This window comes from Meriones unguiculatus, chromosome 21 (assembly GCF_030254825.1).
Source record: "Meriones unguiculatus strain TT.TT164.6M chromosome 21, Bangor_MerUng_6.1, whole genome shotgun sequence".
Taxonomy (NCBI): Eukaryota; Metazoa; Chordata; class Mammalia; order Rodentia; family Muridae; genus Meriones; species Meriones unguiculatus.
This window is the reverse complement of record NC_083368.1, coordinates 50,178,341-50,202,801: the sequence shown is the minus strand read 5'-3', so window position 1 is coordinate 50,202,801 and position 24,461 is coordinate 50,178,341. Positions and strand designations below refer to the sequence as shown.

The 24,461-nt window shown below is 40.4% G+C and overlaps 1 protein-coding gene across 2 annotated transcripts in view; it reads right to left on the bottom strand.

Annotated features, from left to right (window-relative positions):
* Positions 1-24,461, bottom strand: part of Cped1 (cadherin like and PC-esterase domain containing 1) — a 260,260-nt gene that overhangs the window by 191,393 nt on the left and 44,406 nt on the right. For both annotated transcript variants that reach the window (XM_060373786.1, XM_060373787.1), the window contains exon 3: positions 7,838-7,944. In XM_060373786.1, coding sequence (XP_060229769.1) covers positions 7,838-7,944 — 107 coding nt within the window. The remainder of the gene's footprint in view (positions 1-7,837; positions 7,945-24,461) is intronic.

Below are 24,461 nucleotides of genomic sequence, written 5' to 3'. Positions count from 1 at the left end.
GTGTGCTCACAGATATTAACGTGCACACACACAGATGCATGCACATATACACAGGTGCATTGCATGCACACACAAGCAAAAGAGAAAGTAAAAGCCTGACTTCTGCTGAGGCATTTTTCATTCATTCAAAAAAAAAAAAAACAAAAACAAAAACAAAAACAAAAAAACAAAAACAAAACAAAAAAACAACAAAAAACCAAAGCCATTATACAAACCACATAAACTTGAAGAAATGAAATACTAGCAACATTATTATCTAATTAAAGAGATGAACATTTGAAGTAGGAATATGTAAAATGAGTAAAAAGTAGACAGGAAATTCTTTTCTGGTCATTCCAAAATGGGGCATGACATAAACACCACTGGAGCTTAGAGAATATTCTTTGTGCTCATTGTAACTATTGGACTATCCTGCCTCTTACTTTGTCGAGATTTAGACCTTCTCCTAAGGCTGTGCAAGGTCATCCACAAGGAAAATAATTAATGTAAAAAAAAAAACAAAAAACAAAACAAAACAAGGAGACCCAGCTAGTCAGAGAAAGCCAAGTCTTTCTCTTCTGCCTTCCAGATGTAATCACCCTTCCATCTAAGTAACAAGGAAATGCCCGGCATGCTTTGCAGGGAGAGCCATGTCGAAAGTTCTCAGTGCTCCACATCCTGAAATCACCATCTGGTTTTAGTGACTGCTAATCCCACAAACATTCAAAGCTAGCAATGAACTCCTTTGCTTCTGAAACCCTAGCACCCCTCTACTTGAGGTGAGAACTCCCTAGTGACGGCAGCTACCGCATACAGAGGGCCTCTCTTCACAGAATCTCATGGATAAGCCCGTCTTTAAATCCACGTTTCTGTCCTTCCTTCGGGCCACTAATTTATTCATTCTTTCTCTGTTGCCAAATGATTGTTTTCACCCATCACTGAATCTGCAAAGTTTTAACTCCTAATCTTATCGGGTGCCCTTTAAAGTGCCCTTCAAAGTAGTTGGCAATTCTGCAACAACCCCAGCAAATGTGACAGGGATTTTGGTCTGGACTGTGCTGTGCACATCAATCATGGTTCATAAGGCTTCAAGTTACCCAATGAAGTTATCTACACGTGTCACTGAGAATTCTTGTAATTTTTTTTAACAGTTCTCTTTGGGTTAGACTTGCTTTGAAAGTTTCTCTGCTTGAGAAAACAGGCATTTGAGGCCAGACTTCCTGCCTGTGGGCCCTTATTATTTCTTTCATTAGCTAAGCGGCCTCAGACTGCACCCTTAGCCTCTCTCTGCTGCTGTCTCTTCTGTAAAGAAAGTGTAACGGTTTACGCGGAAACGCTCACAGGGATGACTGGTGCAGGGTAAAACCGCACAGGTGTTAGCTCCTGCCGTTTCTCATTGCTCTCCTCACCACCCCCACTCACTGCTGCCCAGCTTGTCCAGTTCACCCTCATCTGCCTCAATCACTTCAGTAACTGGCTTCCTTCATCTGGCCATTGCGTCTGAAGTAGGTACTTCAGTACAGCTGCTGGAGCGAAGCCTGTAAGCCGTCAATGGGACTCCCGTTGCTCCTCCACTCAAAACCTTCCGTCAACCTACCGCTTCACCAAGAACAAAATCTGTGGTCATTGCAAGGGTCGCCATGTCAGCACATGGAAGACCTCACTCCAGGAACATTTCTACCCTCTGCTCCCGCTGCACTAACTTACCTCCAGTCATATGGGCATCTCCGTGTTCTTAAACATACAAGACAGGCTGATGGCTCAGCATTTAAAGGAACTGGCCCCACTTCCAGAGGACCCAGGTTCAATCCCAGCACCCACGCGGTGGTTCCGTAATTGCCGACCTAAAGGATCCGACTCCCTCTTCTGGCCTTTGCAGGTACTGTAGGCACATGGTGCAGAGACATTCACGGAGGCGAACCAGGAAAGTGGTGGTTTGGATGAGCGGCTTCCGTATGGTCACACGGACAGTTTGGGAAATTTTTGGAGAAGGTGTGCCGCTCGGGGCTGACTATAGTGTTCCAAAAGCCCACTCCAGGCCTCGCCTCACACACTGGCCTCTAAATGTTAGAACAGATGTGCGCTCCTGCTCCGGCACCCGGCTTGCCTGCCAGCACACTGCCTTGCCCTCTGGCGGGATGGTCTCCCATTCGGAAACCGTAAGCAAGCCCCCAGTTAAATGCTTTCTTTTGGAAATTGCCTCAGTCTTGGTGTCTCCTCACGGCAATAGAAAATAACTACCAACACCCACACACATTTAAAAAAAAAATGAAAACAAAATACAAAACAACAAAACAAGACAAACAGACAAAAGCAAGACAACCTCCTTTTACCTGATGCCTATTTCTCCTTTCCTGTGTGTCTGGAGTTTTCAGCACGTTTTTAGGAGTTTGGGGGTTATTTGACATGGTTTCTCTGGCTGTTTTGGAACTTACTCTGTAGATTAGGCTAGCCTTAAACCCAGAGATCCCCCTGTCTCTGCCTCCTAGTGATGGGGACAAAGGCTTACACTGCCACGCCCTGTTCAAATGTCACTTTCTTTTTTCATTTTCTTTTTTGTTTGTTTATTTGGTTTTGGGACAGGGTTTCTCTGTGTAGCCTGGACTGCACGCCTGTCTTTCCTCTCCATTTTAGAATGTAAAGATTAGCATTATGCAGTCTCCTATCCTCTATCCCTGTACAGTTATGGGTCTCAGTGGGGGGTTTTATTTGTTTGTTTGTCGTATTGGTTTGGTTTGGGTTTGGGTTTTTTGAGAGTAGGTTTCTCTGTGTAGCCTTGGCTGTTCTGGACCTGCTTTGTAGATCAAGCTAGCCTTGAACTCACAGAGATCCACCTGCTCCCAGAGTGCTGGAATTATAGACATGCTTGGCTAAATGTCAATTTCTGGATGGAACTTTCCATACACATCTGAAGGTCAACAGCTCTTTTTTTCTCTCTTTATATTAATTTTGACCCTGGTTCTTCTTTGAGCTCTAATATGTACTTTTATTCGGGCCTTTCATTTCCCTGTCTCCTACTGAGAGTCTGATCTCCCCAAGAGCAAGGATTTACATCTGTTTTGGGCATTTATATTTACTCAGTATGTAAACAGGGCTCAGTACAGATGTTCAACAAGTAGCTGTAGAAATGACAAAGGGATAGATGAGTTAATAAATGTGCAAACAGATGAATGAATGAGTTGACAAAGTCAAAAATAAGACAACACATTCATCAAGGAAAGGATCTTGGGAGTGGTTGCCATTTTCCTGATAAATTGTGTTACTCTAAATTTATTGTAAAAATAATCTTCCGGACCAAAACAAACAACAAAAGAAAAAACCTGCCCACATGAGACTTTAGTTTTTAAATAAAAGGAACTCAGACAGGGCACGTTGATAGAAATAGATTTTCCTTATAGAAGATTTGCACATAATAATTATAAAATGATTGGGGAAATAGAAAATGACCATTATAATAAATAATATTGATAACTGGTGGGATCCATGACTAGATGTTAACATTGGTGACCCAAGGTTTGCAGAAAAGCAAAACATTTGCACAGTGTCAAAGTATCACATCTCAAGTATTTACAGAGCAAAGGAAAATGTATTAATTCCTCAGTGCATAGAGGCAACAGACAGGGCCTATGCCAGGTGACAAGGGAAAGAAGCCCAAGGAGTGCTGTGTAGCTCCTGATACTTACAACCACAAACAATAGAATCTCTCTGTGGCTCTCTGAGTTGCTGTGACGAAAAGATGACCATGAGCAAAGATCTTATAAAAGGAAGAGTTTATTGGGTGCTGAGAGTTTCAGAGGATGAGTTTATGAACATCATGGCAGAGAGCATGGCATCAGGCAGGCAAGCACGGTGCTGGAGCAGTAGCTGAGTGCTTACATACGGGTCCTCAGTGCAGACGGCAGGGAGAGTGAGGCTAGACCTAGCATGGGCTTTTGAAACCTCAAAGCCAGCCCCCAGTGACATACCTCCCCCAACATGGCCACGCCTCCCATCCTTCTAACACAATTCCACTAACGGGGAGCCAAGTATTCGAATATATGAGCCCATGAGGGCCATTCTCAGGCAAACAACCACAGGGGCATTCATATAAAAAACTCCATGATTTTGTAAGAAAACATCAAATAAATCCAATCCAGGGACATTCTACAGAATACTTAACCAGCTTTCTTCAGAAATGTCAGTTCCATGAGAGGAAGAAAAGACTGAGAAACACCCAGACAGGAAAGAAACTGTAGAAACAAGTTCAAACTGCATCTAACAAGGGTACTATATTAGATCTTGGTATGGAGAAGTGACATAAGTTTAAAAAAGAGGCAAAATCTAATACTGCCTACAAGTCTGTGAATAGTCTGAGTCGATGCTAATTTACTGTTTTAGATAAATACATCATGTTTGTATATTTTGCTAAGCTTAGAACAAAATTAGTTAAGGTACATGGGAAAATGTTATACTAGCTCCATAATTTTTCTGCACGTCTAAAATTATTCTCAGAATTAAAAAAATATGAAGCAGGAATCTCAGCATAATAGAAACTGTGCTTTGTAACCCCACACCCTCCCCACCCCCACCCAAACACACAAACTCAGCATCTCTGTTCTTCTTCTTGATCTTGCCTCATTACAAAATCTCCTGTAACTTTCTTGAGAATTTAAAGTTGGTGTCTAAAGCCTTCCTATATTAGGAAAAGGCACTGGACGCTACAGAGATTATATAATGTGAGAAATCCTTTAGGTGGTATGCCACGGAGCAGGAGTTTATCATAAAAGACCTTGGTCCCAGAAACCTTGGGGTTTCTCAGCTTTGACACTATCGGTTTATTGGGCTTCGTTATTCTTAGGTGTGGACATTATCCAGTATTTAGTAGCATCCTTGGCTTTGGCCAGTAGGTACCAATAGTACATTTTTCTCCTGTTTGTAACAAACAAAGAATCTTTCTAGATATTGGCAGAGAGACAAAAGGCCTCCTTATTGAAAAATCAGTGAGGTGGAGAGGAGTGAGAATAGGAATTCTAAGGGTTAGGGAGCACAGGAAAGGTGTGTGACAAAACTCAGCATAGGTGTTTAGGAAAAGATAGTTTATTATCACTTAGTACTACTCTGGAGCTAAATGGAGGTAAGGGAAGGAATCTATCGGGTACGCCCAGGACCCAGAGAACCTCCAACAGCTAACTGTGCTAAGTAAGCCCTTTCTGTCCTCCAGACCTCCCCTCCTGCTGATCGCAGCAGGCTGATTTTCGTGGATGGCATCACAGAGCTTCTTGCCTCTTGATTAGCAGTTATGTTGGACCAACCAATGGGAGCAACAGAGAGGGCCGGAAGGGTGTTAGGAGAGCAGGCTTGGGTCTGAGGCTCTCTGCAGACCTGTGGTCTGGTACAGCTACATCTCATTAAGTTAACAACTTCTTCCCAGCAGAGCTGATGTTTTGGCTCTTGCTCTCGGTCATTCAGGGCTGCTCCCTTCCTTTCGTATACTTCTCTTGTGACCAGAAGAGGTAAAATCTAATTCCTAGGGGCTCTGCCATCTTTGTTGTTGTTCTCAGTATTTCTTTCACCCTGTCCAATCTTCTGCTTTTTTTCTTTTAATTAGTTTCTCTGCAATTCCACCCTTTAAAGTAGGCTAGAAGGCTGAGACAGAGTTATAGACTATCAGGGGGTCCTGTGCTTCAGCACTGCAGTACAGTGTAAACAGGAAAAGGAAGTGGGGAGGGGCCCTTGAGGATGAAGGCCTGATCTTTATCTAAGCAGTGGCTGAGTAGTTGATCATGCTTATAACTGGCCAGGCAGAGGTCTGCGGAGCTGGAGTCTGAGGCTTTAGTAGGGCACTTAAGCCAGGTATACAGTTAGCCTGCAGCCTGGGAGAGGGCTCTGAAGGTTAGGTGCAGATCTGAGAATCTTTCCCTAAAAATGGGGGTTCAATTGTGGGGAGCAGTGTTATAAGCATAATCAAGACATGTGGAGAAAACACAGTAATCACAGAAAACACTGTGATTACAGTAATGATAGAGTTTCCAGACCAGTGAAAGAAAAGAAAGAGAGAGGGAGCGGGGAAGAGAAGCACACAGGGAGGGAAGGTGGTAAGGAAAGAGAAGTAGAAGGACAAGGAAGAAGAGGGAGGAGGAGAAATGGAAAGAGGAAATGATTACAGATATTCAAAAGTTTCAGCATTGGGATGAGGGGAGAGGGGAGAGGGGTGTGACAGGAAATATTTTACAAGTTCAAGGCCAGCCTAGACTACATAGTGAGTTCAAGGCCAAGCCTTGGCTTTGTCAAAACAAAACAAACAAACAACCCAAAAGAAGGTGCTCTGCCCAAAGGCCAAGAAAGTAAACACTTACTAAAAAAAAAAAAAAAAAAAATTACAAGAAAAATAAAATTGTTTGGACCTTCCTTGCCATTATGTCATCAGAGTAGGTTATTACAACTTTAACTAAGAGATGAAAAAATAACTTGTTTTTGGTGCTTTCCTCACAGGCTTGTTATAAGTAGTGACAAATGTAACTAATCTAGTATGATGACTAGCATGTTGGACAAGTTTTTCATTTCATCTTTACTTACGAGAGTTCACGCAGTGTAGACAGTAAATACCGAATTTTCAATTTTAGGTTAAGAAAGTATATTACATTTTTCTTTCCATTTAATATGATGTTCTAGTTTCCTTTCTGTTGTGATAAAACTCTCCACCCCAAAACAACCCTGGGAGAAAAGCCTTTCCTTAAGCTTATGCTTCCATGACAAGTCACTGAAGGAAGTCAGGGTGGGAATTCAAGCAGGGTGGGGGCTTGAGGCAGAAACCATGGCGCAATGCTGCTTCTTGGTTTTCCTGCTCTGCCTAGCTCGTGGACTCACGCTTCGCCAGCTTTCTCATGCAACTCATGGCTTCCTGTCTAGGGATCCTGCAGCCTGGAGTAGACTAGGGCCCCCTGTATAAATTAATAGTCAAAATAGTCCTTTGCACACATGCATGCAGGCCAATTTGACCCCTGCAAGTCTTCAGTCAAGGCTTCCTTTCCTCTGGGATGACTCTAGGCCTGGTCAATATGGCCACTGACTGGGAAATGGGTGAAGTTTGAAAAAGTCCATTCAATGATACAGAAAATATTTTTCTCCTATGCGTCAACGAGTTGAGGATGAGCATCAAATAAGCTACATAATTCCAGGTTAAGTTTGTCTCCTACCAAGTTAAAGAAAGAAAGAAAGAAAGAAAGAAAGAAAGAAAGAAAGAAAGAAAGAAAGAAAGAAAACAGTATTTGTAATAGCTCAAGCTTTGGGAATTATTTTAAGACAAACAAATGACAAACAAACCCAAAAATCTGTTTTGCAGTACATGTTGAAGAATAAGTCATGACATTGCATGCTGCATTTTCAGTGTTCACAGAGGCGCAGAGGGGAAAAGGTTAGTCACTGGCTTGTTTGTTATGGGAACCTGGTGAAATCTCTGGGAAGGGTGGCTTCACTAGAGGAAGTTGGACCATTGCAAACAAGCTGTTGAGGGAATATCGGGACCCTGGCCATTTCCTTCCTCTGTCTCGTTGCTTCCTGCATACCACAAGGTGAGTACTTTCCCTTACCACACACTCCCCTTCACACTGCCTCAGCACCAAGACAGCCAGGCCAAGTGACCATAGCCTTAAACTCGGAAACTGTGAGTCAAAGGTAGAGCTTTCCTCTTTCTATGGTGGTTTGTCCCAGGTATTTTGTTATAGTGCCAGAAAGCTAATTAACTCTTCTTGAACCTTTTCCCAAAGATACAGAGCTTCCAATTTTTCAAGAATTAAAAACAATAATATGTGGACCCCAAATGGTCTGTTTGTAAAACTGTCAGGCTGATAAAAGGAGTTTACGCTTTGACAGACTTTACCTTCTGGTGTAGACTGAGCTGACACATGAGCTCCCTGGGCAGGCAGGGTTTCCCACCAGCTTTCCCAGAAGGCAGGCAAATGAGCAGATCCCAGGAGTTCAAGTCACCTGAAAACATTAAACAACACTCAGCTCCTTCCCATAAAGAATGTCATTACTTAAACCTTAAAGACAGCAACCCTGTTTATAGCAAAATGCCAATACACAGAATACTAAAATTCAACTTTGTCTGACTCAAGACCTTAAGGTTTTATATTTAGCGTTGTAATCTAGCAAAAAATCAGGTAATGGATATTTATAAAATATTTTGAAAAACTACAATTAGAATATATATATAAAGTCTCTTAGTTTTTTTTTTTTTTTAAATTATAAGACTTCTACCAGAAAAAGAATATACTGGCATAAAGTAAAATTAATAAAAATTTGAAAGGTTCCATGAAAAATTAATCTGTGGTCTAGTTACAGATGCTGCAATGGGGTTCAAAGTTTAGAGCACAACATGAACTGAAGCAACTAATACTTCAGCTTCACCAAGGACAAAATCTTTGGCAATAAGTCATGGACTCTGCCACAGTAACTTGTCAACTTAATAGAGGGAATCCCGGCTCACAGGTTATCATTTGTGGGCACATACGAATGCGTCTTCATTGATTTTTCTATGTGTATGTTTGTGGGAGTGTGGTATGTGTATATAGCATATGTACACGTGTGTGTGTGTATGTGTGTGTGTGTGTAAGTTTCCTGCTCCATCACACTCTACCTCATTCTCTTGAGACCGGGTCTCACACTGAGAACCCCAGTGGCCCTTCTATCTCTTCTGACACAACACTGCTTTACAAGTGTGTTGGCCACCTTCCACTTTTTTATATTATTATTAAAAAGTGTGTGTGCTGGGTGATCAGTTCTTCTCACAGCATGTTACGTCTTCTTAATCACAGAGACATTTCCTTATCCCATTCATTTATTCTTTTCTTCCATTCTTTTTTTTTAATCGGAATGCCTTTAATGTAATTGTTGCTTTAGAATTTGGGGGGGGGGGAGGATGGCTAATCCCTGATAGATTAGTAAATGCATCACCTCTCAGAGAAAAAACAAACAAACAAACAAACAAACAGAAGAAATGTATACTGATTGTTATGATACAGGTACAAACCATGTACCTCAAGAATAATCAAGATGGAGGGAGGCTCAAAAAACAAACTAGCGTAGCTTGAGAAAATTTCCCAACTTTTGGAAATTTAACTTTAAAAATATTTTCTGTGCACATTGTCTCCCTTATAAATCACGCAACTAATGTTCTTTCAGTAAATATTAAAGTCAAATGCCAGCATTCCTCTCCTATATCATCCATAAAAACTTCCAAAAAGGCTGGGAGGCAACAAGCTTATCCAAATCCCTCTCTTCTTGTTTTTTTTTTTCAGAAGAATTTCTCGTGTAGAAACATAACACAAGAGTGGCCGAACAAATGAAAAACCTAATAAGAGAGAAGTATCTATAATTAGCAGTGAAATTTCACTCTTTGCCAACCAAGTACTTTTTCATTTGACAAGCCCTGTGCAGTCTGCAGTGTGTTTTTGGCTGTCTTACTGCCAGAAGGGAAAACTTCCTGGCTAACAGTGATCCAAACAACTGAACTCAAGCTCTCATCCCACAACTGTGCTGTTGGCTTGTTCATGAAGATACTGAAAGACAACACAGCAGTTCAAAGAGGGCAGGGTCAATTCAACAGATGAGCTGGGCTCGGGACTCTTGTCCACGCAACAGCAGCCAAGCCTCAGGCTTGGGAGATGGAGGCTGCTGTATACAGCCTCACTTTGAAGACAATTTCAGACCAATTCCTGGAGCTAAAACCAGACACAGCGCAATGCTTCTAAACCTCTATTTTGAACAGGCAGCAGGCTTTGTCAGCCAACATCTTTTGATTTGAATTCAAAGAGAAATACAATGCATTTTTTTTATTTTCTATCATGTCTAGTTCAGGAAATAGTGAAACCCGAGGCGGGGGGGGGAGGGGAACTCTTGTCATAAGATCCCAACTAAATATTTTAAGAAGATAAGGACATGCAAAGAGAGAAGAATTTGAAATTAAGGACTACATTGTTTGGCTCATAAAACCAGAGTGTATTTTGAATTCCTCTGAGGCATGCTTCCTCTGATGTTGCAAGCATACACACAATGTCTAGAGTTGGTAGAAAGAAAAACATGTTCAGTGATAAACATTTAAAATTGGGAGACACGTTTAAAAAATTTAAAGCAATTCATTAAGAACTTTCAGTGAGTAGTACTTTGTTCTAGATATATGAAAAATGGAAAGGAAAAGAAGCAGGCAGTAAGTGCTCTCAGCAATCTATCTGAGGGGTCTAAAACACTGAAAATAATTTAGGATATCATAAAATATTACACAGTCTCTTGGCATTCATAAGGTGACCCCTCGTCCCTCAAAAATATTCAATTAATATTTTAACTTAAAATGAATAATTCAAAGAAGGCTCATAGCCCGTCAATGTTCTCTTAAAATGAAGCGAAGTAAAACAGGAATTTCAAGAGATGTCTTCGTACACTTCTTCCCTAATTATTGCTACCATGCTCCTAACGGTGTTGACAGCTCTGTCCAAACTTTCTTTTTCCTTTGTTGAACTCTATGCCAATCTCCCAATCCTCTATAGGTTAAATATTTAGTAATATTTTCATTTTATCTGCATTTCTTTCTCTGGTTCAGAACTCAAGTCTCTCTTCCAACACTTGTTACCCTTCCCCTCTTTTCAAAGCAGGGCTCTACTTGTTTCAGGAGACCTAATGTGTGTTGAAATTTGTCAAAAAAAAAAAAAAAAAAAAAAAAAAAAAACCACTTACGAGTCATACTGAAAACCAGAAACTGACAACAGGGCAAAGGGTATTTACTAAGTATATCGAATCACCAAATTAGCCTTGGAGCGTTTCAGGTACAAATTTCTATGTTAGTAATATTTCAAATTAGTGCAATATTTGGGGGCCTTAGGGACCACCACCATTCACTAGAGGACAATAATAGCCACTAGCAGACACATGCCCAGAATCCACAGCAGAGCTCACACGTGAGAGACACAAGGAAAGCCCAGCCCTTGAATGGATTATCTTTGGCCAGGACAGTAGATATTTGACAGGTACGAATTTGCCAGATGTTGCAAACATCAGAAAAATCACATCTGAACAGATTTTAGTCATTTAGGGCAATTATGTATAGAACTAAATCTTTGAAAGCATCAATGACTTCGTGGAAGTGCCCAGGAGTTCTCTACCTGGCCCCAGGTTTGCTTCTGCTGCACCTAGCTGCAACAATTTTAACCTGCTGTAAAAAACCTGGCATGTCCATATTCCATTAATCAGTCATTTGACCAACTGATATTCCTATTTTGGCTTATAAGAAATTAAATATGTTCAGTAGCTAAGTTGGCTTGGTTGAGAAGACTTAAGGAAATTGAAATTTCGGTCAGTTGGTGGTAGACAGATATCCGAATATCCGTTTGATGTCTAGATTTAGCAAGTCTGGCACAAGCATGAGGAAGCTTATTCTAACTCCACTACATTTTATTAGCTGTGTTAAAGTTGTTAAAGACTGAAGTATGACCTGTCATGGTCTTCCTTCCTCTCAGAGCCTAGAAATACGAAGAAAGATTTATGACCATGTTTTCATCACATTGGGTGCTGAACCTGCTTACAATCATTTCTTTTCTTTGAAAAAAAAAATGTTTTTACTTTATAGCCATTAAAAGCCAGGCTAACAATGAAAAATATAAATCATCCTTTTTAGGCTGGCCCATGGCTCCTCACAACTCACTTTTGACTCTGCACAAATGTCTTCCAAGGGCTGTTGTCTCAGTGTTAACCGGCCCAGTGGAGACTCTCTTTAGGTAATGAGCAAACATTATATAATTTTAATTGTTTTTCTTGTTATGTTTCTTCCATATCTAGAGATAGAAGAACAAAGAAATGAAATGTGAGTTTGAGTTAAAACAAAAAGCAGGCAAGAAAGTCTTTGGTGAATTTGATGGTTCCTTAAGTTGCTAGCCTAAAGAAAAACTGATTCTATATGGTTTAGAATGCTAAATTGGAAATTAGGTTCCAAATCTACAATATAGAATATATATATGTATATATATACATATATACAATATAAAATATATATTCCATATATATTCTATGTATCTATATTATATATACACACACACACACAAACATATATGCTAGTTTTAACTAGAATGGCCCCCACTGGCACATATGTTTAAATACATAGTTCCAGTTGGTGGAACTATTTGGGAAGGATTAGGGGGTGTGGCCTTGTTAATGGAAGTATTTCACTGTGTGCAGGTGCCATTTCCACTGTATTCTCTCTGTCTCATAGCTGTACATCAAGATATAAGTTCTCAGTTGTTCCTGACACCAAACTGTTTTCTCTTGCATCATAGACTCTAACCTTCTGGAGTAATCAGCCCATTACACATTGTCTTGGTCATGGTGCTTTAAAGGACACAAAAGCACTTAGATAGGTAGTAAGTAAAGATAGAAATGACTAAAAATTCTTCTAAGATTTGTTATTATTTCTAGTATTATTAGTGTGTGTGCATGTATATGTACATATGCAGATGTGTGCATATGCATGCGTGCAAATGCCCTCAAAAGCCAGAAGAGGGCATGGGATACCCAGGAGCTAGATTTCAGTTCCTTCTAAGAAACCCAACATGGGCTGGGAACCAAGCTCTAGCTCTCTACAAGAGCATCAAGTACCCAGCCCCAACAGTTGGGAATTTTGAGTATTCATAATGCTCCTCATAGTCTTATAAGTATTCGTATTAATTAAATTTTCACATAGGATTCTAAACTGGATAATGAATGTTTTGAGAAGCACAGAGGGACTAGGTAATTTGCCCAACATCTTCCACCTAGCTAATAGACTTGAGTGTTGGAAGCCTAAGTCTGAAGGCCACATTCTTTACCCCGTTAGCCTCTTAAAACAAAGGAAGCAACAGAGAAATGTAGCTATGGGTGCCACATATTTATTAATTTATGTAGTACTTATGACAGCTGTGTGGGCTAGAAACAAGGATTTCACATACCACAGAAATAAAGAAGACAGACAGACACACACACACACAACTTGTCTAGGTTTGGTATTTCTTAATTACTAGGTAGTATGTCTATTTCCCTCTGGAAACTTGGAGGAAAGAATGGCTGTAGCAGGCCTAATCGGGCACTCCCAGACCCTCACACAGCAGTAAACCCGTTATTAGTAATGCTGCTGGCAGCTGAACTGTTAAACCTCCCTCTGTGAAAGGAACTAGTCCTCAATCACCGTGTACTCAGAAATCACATGCAGTAACTTGGCTTCCACCTAGTTTCAAAAATAAAATTTCTAAAAGTTCTTTAGACTATTTTTGTAGGTGACTAATAGTCTTTCTTTTCCTTTCACAATGAAACCAGAGCCCCATGAATTAGACTAGCCAAGGTCTTAAATAGAGAGGTCACAGGGTAAAGTTCTAGAAAAAAAGAAAAAGAAAAACAGGATGTGCACGTCCCATTCTCCAGCTCAGAATTACAAAACCTTGAACGCTCTGCAGGCGCCTCCTCCCAGCTGAGCACCGTGATCGCTGCTGCACTACTACAGGGCTTTGTGTGGGAGATGAAGATGTCACATACGACTTGAGAAGGAGATGTGAAGGTCCACACGTATTAACTCGCACCTACATAGATACTGTGCATAGTTTACTTCCTTCTCAAAGCCTGCTCAGAAAGCAAGGACATCTCAGTTTTCAACAAGTTTTTTTTCTTTTTTTTTTTTTTTAATCAACAGTCCTCCGTAAGGAGGGAGGCTGACTTCAGATCATTTCCGTCTTCCACAGGCAGGCTGCCATGGAAAGCAAACAATTGTTTCCTGGTTCACAAATAACTTCCCTCTTTGATAAAATCTGCAGGATCAGTAATCTAATCCGGAGTTTAGAGCACTGTGAGATAGTGCTGTTCTGGCTAGTGCCTTGTGCATAGAAACTCTTTTTTCTCAAGGATGGGAAACTTCATGTGCTGGAAAGAAACAAAACAGACCAAAAGAAACAAACACCCCCCACACACACACCTGCTTTAAATATTTACAATATCTCTTTATAATATGTAAAGTTAGTTCACTCTTCTCCCTGGATTGGTCTTCTTTTTACAACCAAATTGAAAAATTCTTGCAAAACAAAACAAACAAACAAAAACCCTCATTTTTCCTGTATCCTATCCTGGTGCAGCACATTTTTAGGCACATTTAAAATTTGTTGATAAATTCCGGTCTAGACTTGATCTCATCTCAATATTATTATGTTCAAATATCTACATCTTCTCTCCAATCTCTCAAGTTGCATAAACTAATTTTATATTCTAAACATTCAACCTGATTGTGATTACAGGTCAGTAACATGTCCCTCATAATTGACTGTATTTGGTGCTGTTCTTACAGAAAAGGGATACTCATCTTTTTCTTTCTGTTTTTATTATTATTATTAATTATTTTGTTTTTTCACAATTTAGTCATTATGTATCCTGACTGAAGTCCCCACCCTCAATTCCTTCTGGTCCCACTCTCTCTCTCGTCCCCCTAACCCCTTCCCCTAGTCCACTGAAAAAGGAAGTTCTCCTCCTCTGCCATCTGCCCATAACTTATCAAGTCTCATCAGGACTGCCTGGATCCTCTTCCTCTGTGGTCTGGCCAGGCTGCATCACCAGAAGAAAGTAACCAAAGAAGAGACAACCAAGTTCATGGCAGAAGCAGCCCCTGCTCCCCTCACTCAGAGATCCACATGGAGACTGAGCTGCCAATAGGCCACAACTGAGCAGGGGGAGGGGAGAGGGTTGTCTAGGTCCCGTCCATGCATGGCCCTAGCATGGAGGGGAGTAGGTGTTCCTAATTAATGATTTCAGAGTTTAACATTAACTTTGCGGCAAGCATTCAACAGGAGCTTGTCATCTTTAACAAATTGAACAATTTGATCACAAAATCTAACTCAGGCGGGTTCTTCCCTCCATGAGTCTGGCCATAGGTGTTTGTTCTGATTCTATATCCCTTCAGATCTGATAGTGGAACCTCTGTGTTTCAGAACAGAATTTCCAAAGCAGTCCTTCCCTGCTGTTCTGTAGGGTCCTCAGATATTCTGTGGGAGGCTGTGAAGAAGACTAGTGTGAGCTCCAGAAATTCTGACCTACTCATAAGCTCAGGAAAGCATTGCTACCTATATCTTGCAAAATAAAATCCTCCTGCTATGTAGAAATTTGCCCCACAAAGCAGATGAGTTTACTTCTAAGAAATAAACACCTTCAGAAGGCTTCATTCTGTTCCCTCTGTAAGGCTTTAATGTTTGTTAATTTCCTTTTTGAGCAATATTGGTGGCACGTATGACTGTGTAAACTTTCAGTGTTTTTCACAATATGTTCCATCTGAGAGAAAACTCTTACCAAGATTTTAGTCACAGACGATGCTTGCCAGATTAAAAGTTAACACAGCAACAATCTGAATATTTTAAAAATTGGGATACACATTGTGACCAGATATTTGTTTCTAATACCATTCTCTGATTAAAACAAACAAACAAACAAACAAACAACAAAACAAAAGAAAGGACAAGACCGTGAGGAAATGGTTGATTCAAGGGCAAGGGAAGAAAATACATAGGTTGAGCCTAGAACGCTGTAGTCACAAGTTCTTAAAAAGCCTGAAAACAAAGAGTAAATATCACACAATAAAAAGTAGTTCTGAATATCCCAAAGAGCCACTAATGTCCATGACAAGAAAACAAGTAAAAAAATAATAGTGTATAATGCCCCAAAGTACCCACGTGGTAATAGGTAAATAGTGACAAAGGGACACCTCGCCTGTACAAAACTGCAGGCAAGTCCTCAAAGAAGGACAGCATCGCTCACACACTGTGTCGCAGTTACTCGAAATGGCACATACCTTTTAAAACTTCAAAGCTGACTCCAGGGACCCCAGCAAGCTCACCCTTCCCAAATCCTTCCCAAACAGCCACCAACTAGGACCAACAAGTATTTAAACACTTAAGACTTACGGGGGGCATTGTATTCAAACTGCCACACCCTTAATAAGGACTTAATAATAGCCATGTCTCTCCCAATAGCTGAGTGTGGAAAGAGGAAGTAGAGGAAAATGTTACAGTGAGACAACCTGAGAAAGGCTGTCTCGGTAAGCTGCCCTGGATTGCCTCAGAAACACTTATTGTCCATGCACTTGAGAGAATGGGGTGACATTTTTTTCTCTGTGGCCATGCCCATCACGATCATCCATGTAATACTGAGAAAAACAACAGCAAATTCCATTAAAGGGACCTCAAGAGAGCTTACCGTTCTCAAAACAGCCAAGGCAATAAAGAAAAGAAAAGAGGAAAAGCTGAGACTCACAGCCAAGATCACCTTGGGCACATGTGGTGACTAAATGTAATGCGGGGATAAAAATGGAATGTGGTACTTTGGGCGGGATCTTGAAACAGAAGAAGCACATTAGGTCAAAAACTAAGAAAATTTAAAAACTAAGGCTCATGCTATATAAAAAGTCGGAGTAAAAAAATTCTCCAGAGGAAGAAGGATGAAAATTATTAAGCACTTTCAGTTGGACAGAAACCCACACACAGTAATGGGGGCAGTGAGAGATAGACATGGGACGGGTAGTTTAGGGGAGGGACCATGAAAGTGGCAGGTCTATTCTCGTCCTTGGCTAGAGGCTGAAAATGTCTTTGGAGGTGACCAGAAGGCAGGGGTGGCCAGAAGGAAGCTCAGGGTCTCCATCTCTCTTTTCCTGAGTGAGAACCTCCACCAGGAAGCTGCTTTTGGAACAGTGATCTATTCTTTGATGAACAACGTCTTAACGGGATCTCTAGACTTTCATGGTGGAAATGGGGTGTATGTATTTCCCAACGGCAGACCGTCTCCTAAATAACTTAGAGTTGTAATATACTTAGAGGCTATTGCAGGTGTGTATCAGGAGGGCTCTGAGGACAAGTCTCCTATACAAATTTTCCAGTATGGGAAAGTGATTTGTTTCTGGTTAAAAGGACAGACTCACATCAAGGGTGATAGAGCACCAGCACTCAGGAGGCAGCAGGAGGCAGACTTCCGTGAGTTGGGGGCAAGCCTGTCTAACATACCGTATTTCAGGCCAGCAGAGGCTACGCACATACCATAACCAAAGCCAGCTTGGGAAGGAAAGGGTTTATCTCAGCTTGCAAGTCTCCTTCTGTCATCTAGGGAAACCAAGGCAGGGGCCTGGAGGTGTGAACTGAGGCAGAGATCCGAGGGGAATGCCGCCTTCAGGCTTGCCCCTGATGACTTGCTCAACTTGCTCTTTAATAACACAGCCTCAGACACCTGTGCCGAGTTTAGCTACCAACCGGCACAGTCAGGAGGCACTGCGAAGCTGCCACCAGGCAGCCTTCCTGCTTTTCTGAGTCCTAACATTTCCTTTTCAGTCTTTTTTTTTTTTTTTTTTTTTTTTTAATCTGAGCACTGAGTAATGCCTGGACATGTTTTCTCCTCTGCTCTGGGCTTTCTCACTTTGTCTCTGTAAGTACTCCCATCCCCCAATCCTTTCCACCCTGTGACTACTTATAAACAGTAGGGTTTGCTCTCTCCCTTTTTCTTAGTCTTTGTTCTCTGGGCAGCTGACATGATTTACAGCTTGTCTGCCTGCAGTTTTTCTCTAAAGCTCTAATAAAATTGTTCTCAAGCTTCCCTTTGAGCCCTTTTTTAAGTTATTTTATTAACAGGAATAAAAAACTAAACAGAAAACACCAGTTCCCCAGTAATAGTAATTGTATATTTTGATAGAACTGGACATTAAGAATGGGATGTTACAAGAGACATCAGCGTTCCTATGCATTTTCCACACATAGGAAGTCCCGGTAGTCTTTAAGAAACAAGAAGATTGAAAATGGCTATTTTGGAATTAAGGGCCTCCTTTTATCCTTCCCATGCTCTACCATTTCCCTCTAAATTTAATTCTTCCAGACTGGAGGTGGTGGCTCAAGCCTTTAATCCCAGCACTTGGGAGGCAGAAGGCAGGTGGATATGTGTAGGTTTGAGGCCAGCCTGGTCTATGTCGTGAGGTCTGGGTTAGCCAAAATTACACATAGAGAAACCCTGTCTCAAAAAACCAAAATGGATGAATGAATGAATGAATGAATGAATGAGTAAATAAATAAATTTACCTCTGCTGTTGATTTCAGTTTTCTCCATTGCATTAGCTATTGTTTTCCTGATGATGACTTTTAAATTCCCATTTGAATTTCCTTATTCCACAGAAGATATTTTCATTTACATTCTGGAACATACGCTGTGCTGCATAAGTACAACTTTATGTTTATGATCTCTTATAAAAAAGGAAAAGGAAGAAAACCATTACCCTTCCTCCTTCCATTATCTTTATCATCCAAAACATAGCACTCTGTGCCTCACACTCGGAAGCACAGGCCATCTTCAGCCTGACTTTTCTTCCATTCCCACCTCCCGCTCCTTAAATTGCATCAATTCTAAATTAAATCCCTCAGTTATTTTCTGGGCCGCACAAATCCTGCTCCAAAGTTTGAATCTGAGATTTCACCATCTCTGCCAAGTCTCCCAATTGACCTTCCTGCTACTAATCATTTTTCCTTCTCTGATAACACTTCCTTGTTACTGCCAGAGATATTTTTCCAACACACAGATCTTATCACTACCAGAACAAAACATAGCAGTTTGGCGGAACAGCCAAGGCCATGCACATCTGCCTTGACCCTGTCTTCTAATCTTCTCTCCCTAGACTCAGCCCCTACACGTCCACACAGGCTTCTGTCAACCACATCCACAGGACGGCCTCTAAAGCATTTGTTAGACTCACAAACCTCTCACAGACGATTCTTACAGGTGGATGTTTTGCCTCCAATATTTTGCTTGAGAAATCATTTCTTTCTTTTGAAAATTTTTGGAGGATAGTCTCACTATGTGACCTTTGGGAAGACAGTCTCACCAGGCTGACCTTGAACTCATATCTACCCCAGGCCGGCCTTGAATCAATTATGTGGTATAAGGGGGCTCAGCTTCCTGAGTCAGAGGACCATGTGCCGTGGTGCCCAGCTTAAGATCTCTTCTTGACAGAAGTGTTTAACTTTCTCCCTGATTATCATATTCAGAATGCACCGATTTTGTATTCTGGTCATTTGAAATATTTTATTTCTACCCCATAGACCACTGCAAATGATGCTATGGTTAAATATGGATAGCCAGGACATATAATGATGACATACGCACATCGCTCCCACCTGAAAGCTTGGTGAAAATACAAAGCCTCGGGGCTAAAGTGAGATGAGAATCTGTCCATTACAAGATTTCCAGACGGTTTGGATTTACGTGCAGATTTGAGAAACGCTGATGTATGCCTCTGCCCAGTAATTTTTTGAAAGGTCTTACGTGTCTTTAATGCTTTCTTCCCTACCCACAGCAATTAGAGGGGCCTATGAGCCTCTCTTATTAGATAGCTGTGTGTGGAATAAAGCTTGGGTGTTCCGTGTAAGTTATAAGATGAACTCATGCCTGACTGTAGTTCTTTTCCTTGCTAGGAGGCTCATGTTGTAAACTGGGATTTATTACTTCAGTACTTTGACATGCTTTTTTGACAGACACTCCTTATATCAAATCCCACAGAACAGGAAAGTGGGTTTTAGTGTATAATTAGCATTGTGACATTTCATTTAACCAAATTTTATTCCTTCCTGCTCTATTTAGAGCTATTTTGCATGGTTTCTTTAAAAGGCAATTTAAAAAAACTAGTCATATCTGTTTCAACATGGTACAGTAATTCACTGGGGACTGTGAGCACTCTGGGAGGGAGGAAGGAGTCATTGATTTCCTAATTTCTTCCAGGAATAATTCTATATTGATTCAGCACAGGTGAGAAGTAAGACCTGAGAAAATGCACTTCAAGACAAGACAAAAAAACCCAAGTGTGTCTCAACAGCTTATTATTAAATGCTGTAAGAATTATGGGGCATCTAATATCTCCTTTCCAGACACATTCATTTCCAACAATCTTTGGAGACTTTACTTAACCAATTGTAACAGTCCTGTGAGGTTTATGAATGTGAGGTTTATGAAAGTTCTTTCTTTTATTTTCAGATCAAGTAATAAATAACCTAATAAGCTTTCTCAAGGTCATTAAAATGGTTAGGGGAGGCATAAGACTGAACGATAAAATTCAACAACATTCGGGGAAATGCTAGCATTAAGTAAGTTCCTGTTTGATGTGCCTAGATTTCTGTTTTCAGATTTGCTAAGCTTTTTTTTTAAGCATGTACTTATTTGCAAGTAGATACAGAGAGATGGAAATTTTAGATCTATGTGGTGAAGATTCAGTAAACAAGATAGAACAGCTTCTGTGTCTTCTTAACCTATCATTGAGGCTTCTGAAGTAAGAGACATGAGAGCAACATGAAATATAAAGTATGTACTTGACTCTTTATCCCTCACATACCTTCAGAAGAGCTGTTCAGTGCAGGTTTCAATTTAAGGAAGACCAGAGACCTCAGCTAAAATATTATATTCATGGCTTAAACCAAGGTCAGCAACCTTATTTATTGGCATGACATGTGAATTTGCATGCGCAGCTAACATTGTTAGTGCTGGCTGACACGTGATAGAGAAAAGTACATTTTCAGGAGCTAGTCGCAGTAGGTCCCAAGTGGTAGATACAACCTGGACATTCTCCAAAGACTCTTGGTGCCCCCCAAAATGGATATATTAAACAAGGAGGGAGGTGAGGAATGGGTGGACAAGGCTATCGCCTAGGACATGTTTCACACACATTACATTATTTTTTTTTTTCTGAAACTGGCTATGCTCCCAGAAGCCAAGAGTATATCAGAAGTGTTTCCTGGGGCTAATAATTCTGTCATCTTTGAGATGAAGAACATTCAGAGCAACATAAAACTATGCCAAGTGCTGCTAAAGTGGATTGTTCCTACACACCTAAGGAGCATATTTTATCCAACATAATTTAACAGAATTTTGCTAAGTCATGCTTTGACACGGGTCTCATAGCATTAGCTTTCTAGCTCTACAGAGATGCTTAGATCCTGCTACACTCTTTTCCCCTCTAAACATTTATTGCTAAAACTTTCTGTAATGATCTATTTTTCTGCATTGTCCCTATTTTTTAATTTAATTTTTTTATTATTAGTTACATTTTATTAACTCTGTATACCACTCCCTTATTCCCTCCCAATCCTACCCTCCCTCCCTTATCTCCTCCCTGCCCCTTTCCCTCCACTGCTTGGGGAGGACCTTCTCCTCTTTCATATGACTCTGTTTTGTCAGGTATCTTCAGGACTGGCTGCAAAGTCCTCCTCTGTGGCCTAGCAGGACTGCTCCTCCCTTGGGGGGTGGGGAGGTTAAAGGGCATGCCATTGAGTTTCTGTCAGAAATAGCCCCTGTTCCCCTTACCATGGGAAACCAATTGGTTACTGAGCTATCACGGGCTACATCCGAGCAGAGGTTCTAGGTTATATCCATACATGGTCTTTGGTGGAGTGTCAGTCTCAGAAAAGACCCCTGTGCCCAGATATATTTGGTCCTTGTGGAGCGCCTATCCTTTCCATGTCATACTAACTCCCCCTTTCTTTCATATGATTCCCTGCACTCTGCCGAAGGTTTGGTTATGACTCTCAGTATCTGCTTTGAAACACTGCTAGGTAGAGTATTTCAGATGCCTTCTGCAGTAGACTCTTGTCATACATCCAATGCACATCCCATTTGTCTTTCTAAGTGAGGATTGATCATCTTACCCCGTGTCTGCTTTCTTGTTTATCTTCTTTAGGTGTATAGATTTCATTATGTTTATCATAACTTGTAGGTCTATATAAGCGAGTATATACCATGTTTGTCTTTCTCCTTCTGGGATACTTCACTCAGAATGATCTTTTCTAGATCCCACCATTTGCCTGCAAATTTCATGATTGCCTTGTTTTTGATTGCTGAGTAGTATTCCATTGTGTAAAAATACCACAATTTCTGTATCCATTTTTCCATTGATGGACATCTGGGTTGTTGCCAGGTTCTGGTTATTCCAAATAAAGCTGCTACAAACATGGTTGAGCAAATGTCCTTGTTGCGTACTTGAGCAAATACCCAAAATTTGCTCAAGTACGCATTGTCCCTATTTTTAATTATTTTTCTATTTTATAAACACTTAATTTTAACAGTTATGTATAAATTTTTACAACTGTTTGATGTTTTAACTTCTACTATATTGGTTTTCCTAGAATAAGTTTGTTTGCTTCAAAAGTATAAGTATTTTAAATTTTAATAGATTGTCCAAATTGTTTTCTCAAAAAAAATTTCCGTGAATACTGTATGAAATTGATTTTCTCAGAATCCCATCAGTCTTAGGTGATAGCACCAATTTTGGATTTTGCCTGTGCCATGAATATAAAGTGTCATGCCATAGCTTGAATTGTCTTTCCCAGCATTTTGCAAATTTCAGACTCTATTCTTTTCTGCTTTGGCATTTAGGTTTGCTTTCTCTGAATATCCAAATACTAAAATACTATTATAAAAGTCTTAGAAATAAAAATTTAGTTTTAAAAATGGCACTGAGCATATAATATATTGTGTAATTGCTGTATAAATAATCTTCATAAAAATGAAAATATGTGTCACTTTTAATCTCATCATACCTAAAAAAAATGAGGTTACAGCTAATACTCTAAATACCCAGGAAACTGTATCTAAACAGAAATAAAGTGGGAATCTCCTGACCCAATAATTTCTTATAACCACCCAGATATTCAAAATAAAATAGAAATGAATACTATAGAAAAGCTGTATTTTATAGTAACAAGAGGAAAGGTTTAGAGATATCATATAATTAAGAACTAAAATGAAAAAAATGTGTACTTTCTGTATGCCTTCAGGGAATAATATGACATTGTGATTTATATTCTTGTTTTTATTTTTTTTTAATTGTGTGTGTATGTGTTTCTATCTCTCTGTCTATCTGTGGGAATATACATGAGAGTTCAGAACCCTGAGTGGCCAGAAGAGAGCGCCATTATGATACAGAGCTGGAGTTAGAGGTGTTTTGAGCAGTCTGAAGTGAGTTCTGGGAACTGAACTTGAGTGTTCTGCACGAAAGTGTGTTACCTACCACAACAGCTGAGCTGTTTCTCTTCAGTAACAGCTAAGGTCTACAGTGTAACACAGAGGTCTTGGAAGCTACCTCATGTAATAGCTTCTCACTCACTGTGTACCTTCTAAAAGGCTACTAAATGCCAATAAAATGTTTTGAAGAAATGATTCTTAATAATTCATGCCAAGATTTTTCAAGTTCAAATGTCTGTAAGACAGATTGCCTTAAAGATTTTCAATAAAAGATGGATGTGGTGTCAAATGCCTTTAATCCCAGCACTCAGGAGGCAGAAGCAGGAAGATCTCTGAATTTGAGGTGAGTTTGGTCTACAGAACAAGTCCCAGAACAGCTATGGCTACATAGAGAAACCCTATCAAAAAGCCAAATACCACAAACACACACACACACACACACACACACACACACGCACACACACACACATATTCAAAAGATAATTGAATTTATTTCTATAAAACAAGCAAAAATTAGGCTTCATCATGTTATTTTTATGCTGCGTACATTTATGAATTGGATATTTCAGGCACCACACAAAATAATATCTTGCTGATGAACCTAATGTGTTGTTTCCCCTGAAGACAGATAAGTGCTGAATAGGCATCCCGAGCAAGCAAACCAATGGGAAGATAAGCACTCACTATTTCTGACACTGTGCTAAATGGATAAGACATGCTGACAACTCATAGCAGCAAAGGCCTTACTTAGTGTGGTACAGTGATGCCAACAGGACCAGAATGCAGCATTACCCGGAAGCCTCCCACCCTCACCGAGCCAGGTTTTTCTAAGAGCTGAGCTCACAGTCTGCCCATTAGCAAGTCTCCTAGACAGGTCTCTCCTGCATAACAACACACTTTCTTGCAGCAAACAGACAGGGGTTCCCTTTTCCACATGATGAGCAGAGTATGTGGTGCTGCCCAGTGGAGATGCAAGCCTGCCCAGCTGAGACCTCCCTATCCTCCCCTCCGCGCCCTCAGTCACTGCTTGGTCATTTTCACATGGAAGTGGAATGCTAAAAAAGATTTTTTTGAATTGCAGGAGTTCTCTGTTTTACAGGGAATATTTTTATCATCTGAATGGTAAGATTCATATATACTTTTCACATATTTTTCTTCAAGAAAGAACTGGAAGTTGTGGTCATTAAAAGGTTACTAATAACTTGTTGGTAGACTTTTTGTTTCTTTGAAAACAGAAACATTCAGAGAAGCTGCAACAAGGTTCCAAGAGCCTTCATTAGGTGAGGGGTGGGCTCTTTTCTTCAGTTAGTTTCATGCTGAGAAGTGCCTGGGCACATTAAGCTTGGCTCTGCCATCTGGCTGAGTCCCATTGCTGTCAGTGGCTTTACCTTAAACTGTAGCTAAAATTGTAAGTTTATCAATGTACACACAGGTTCCTTTCTTTCAGTTGCATATCCATGGAGTATATGCAAGATTCT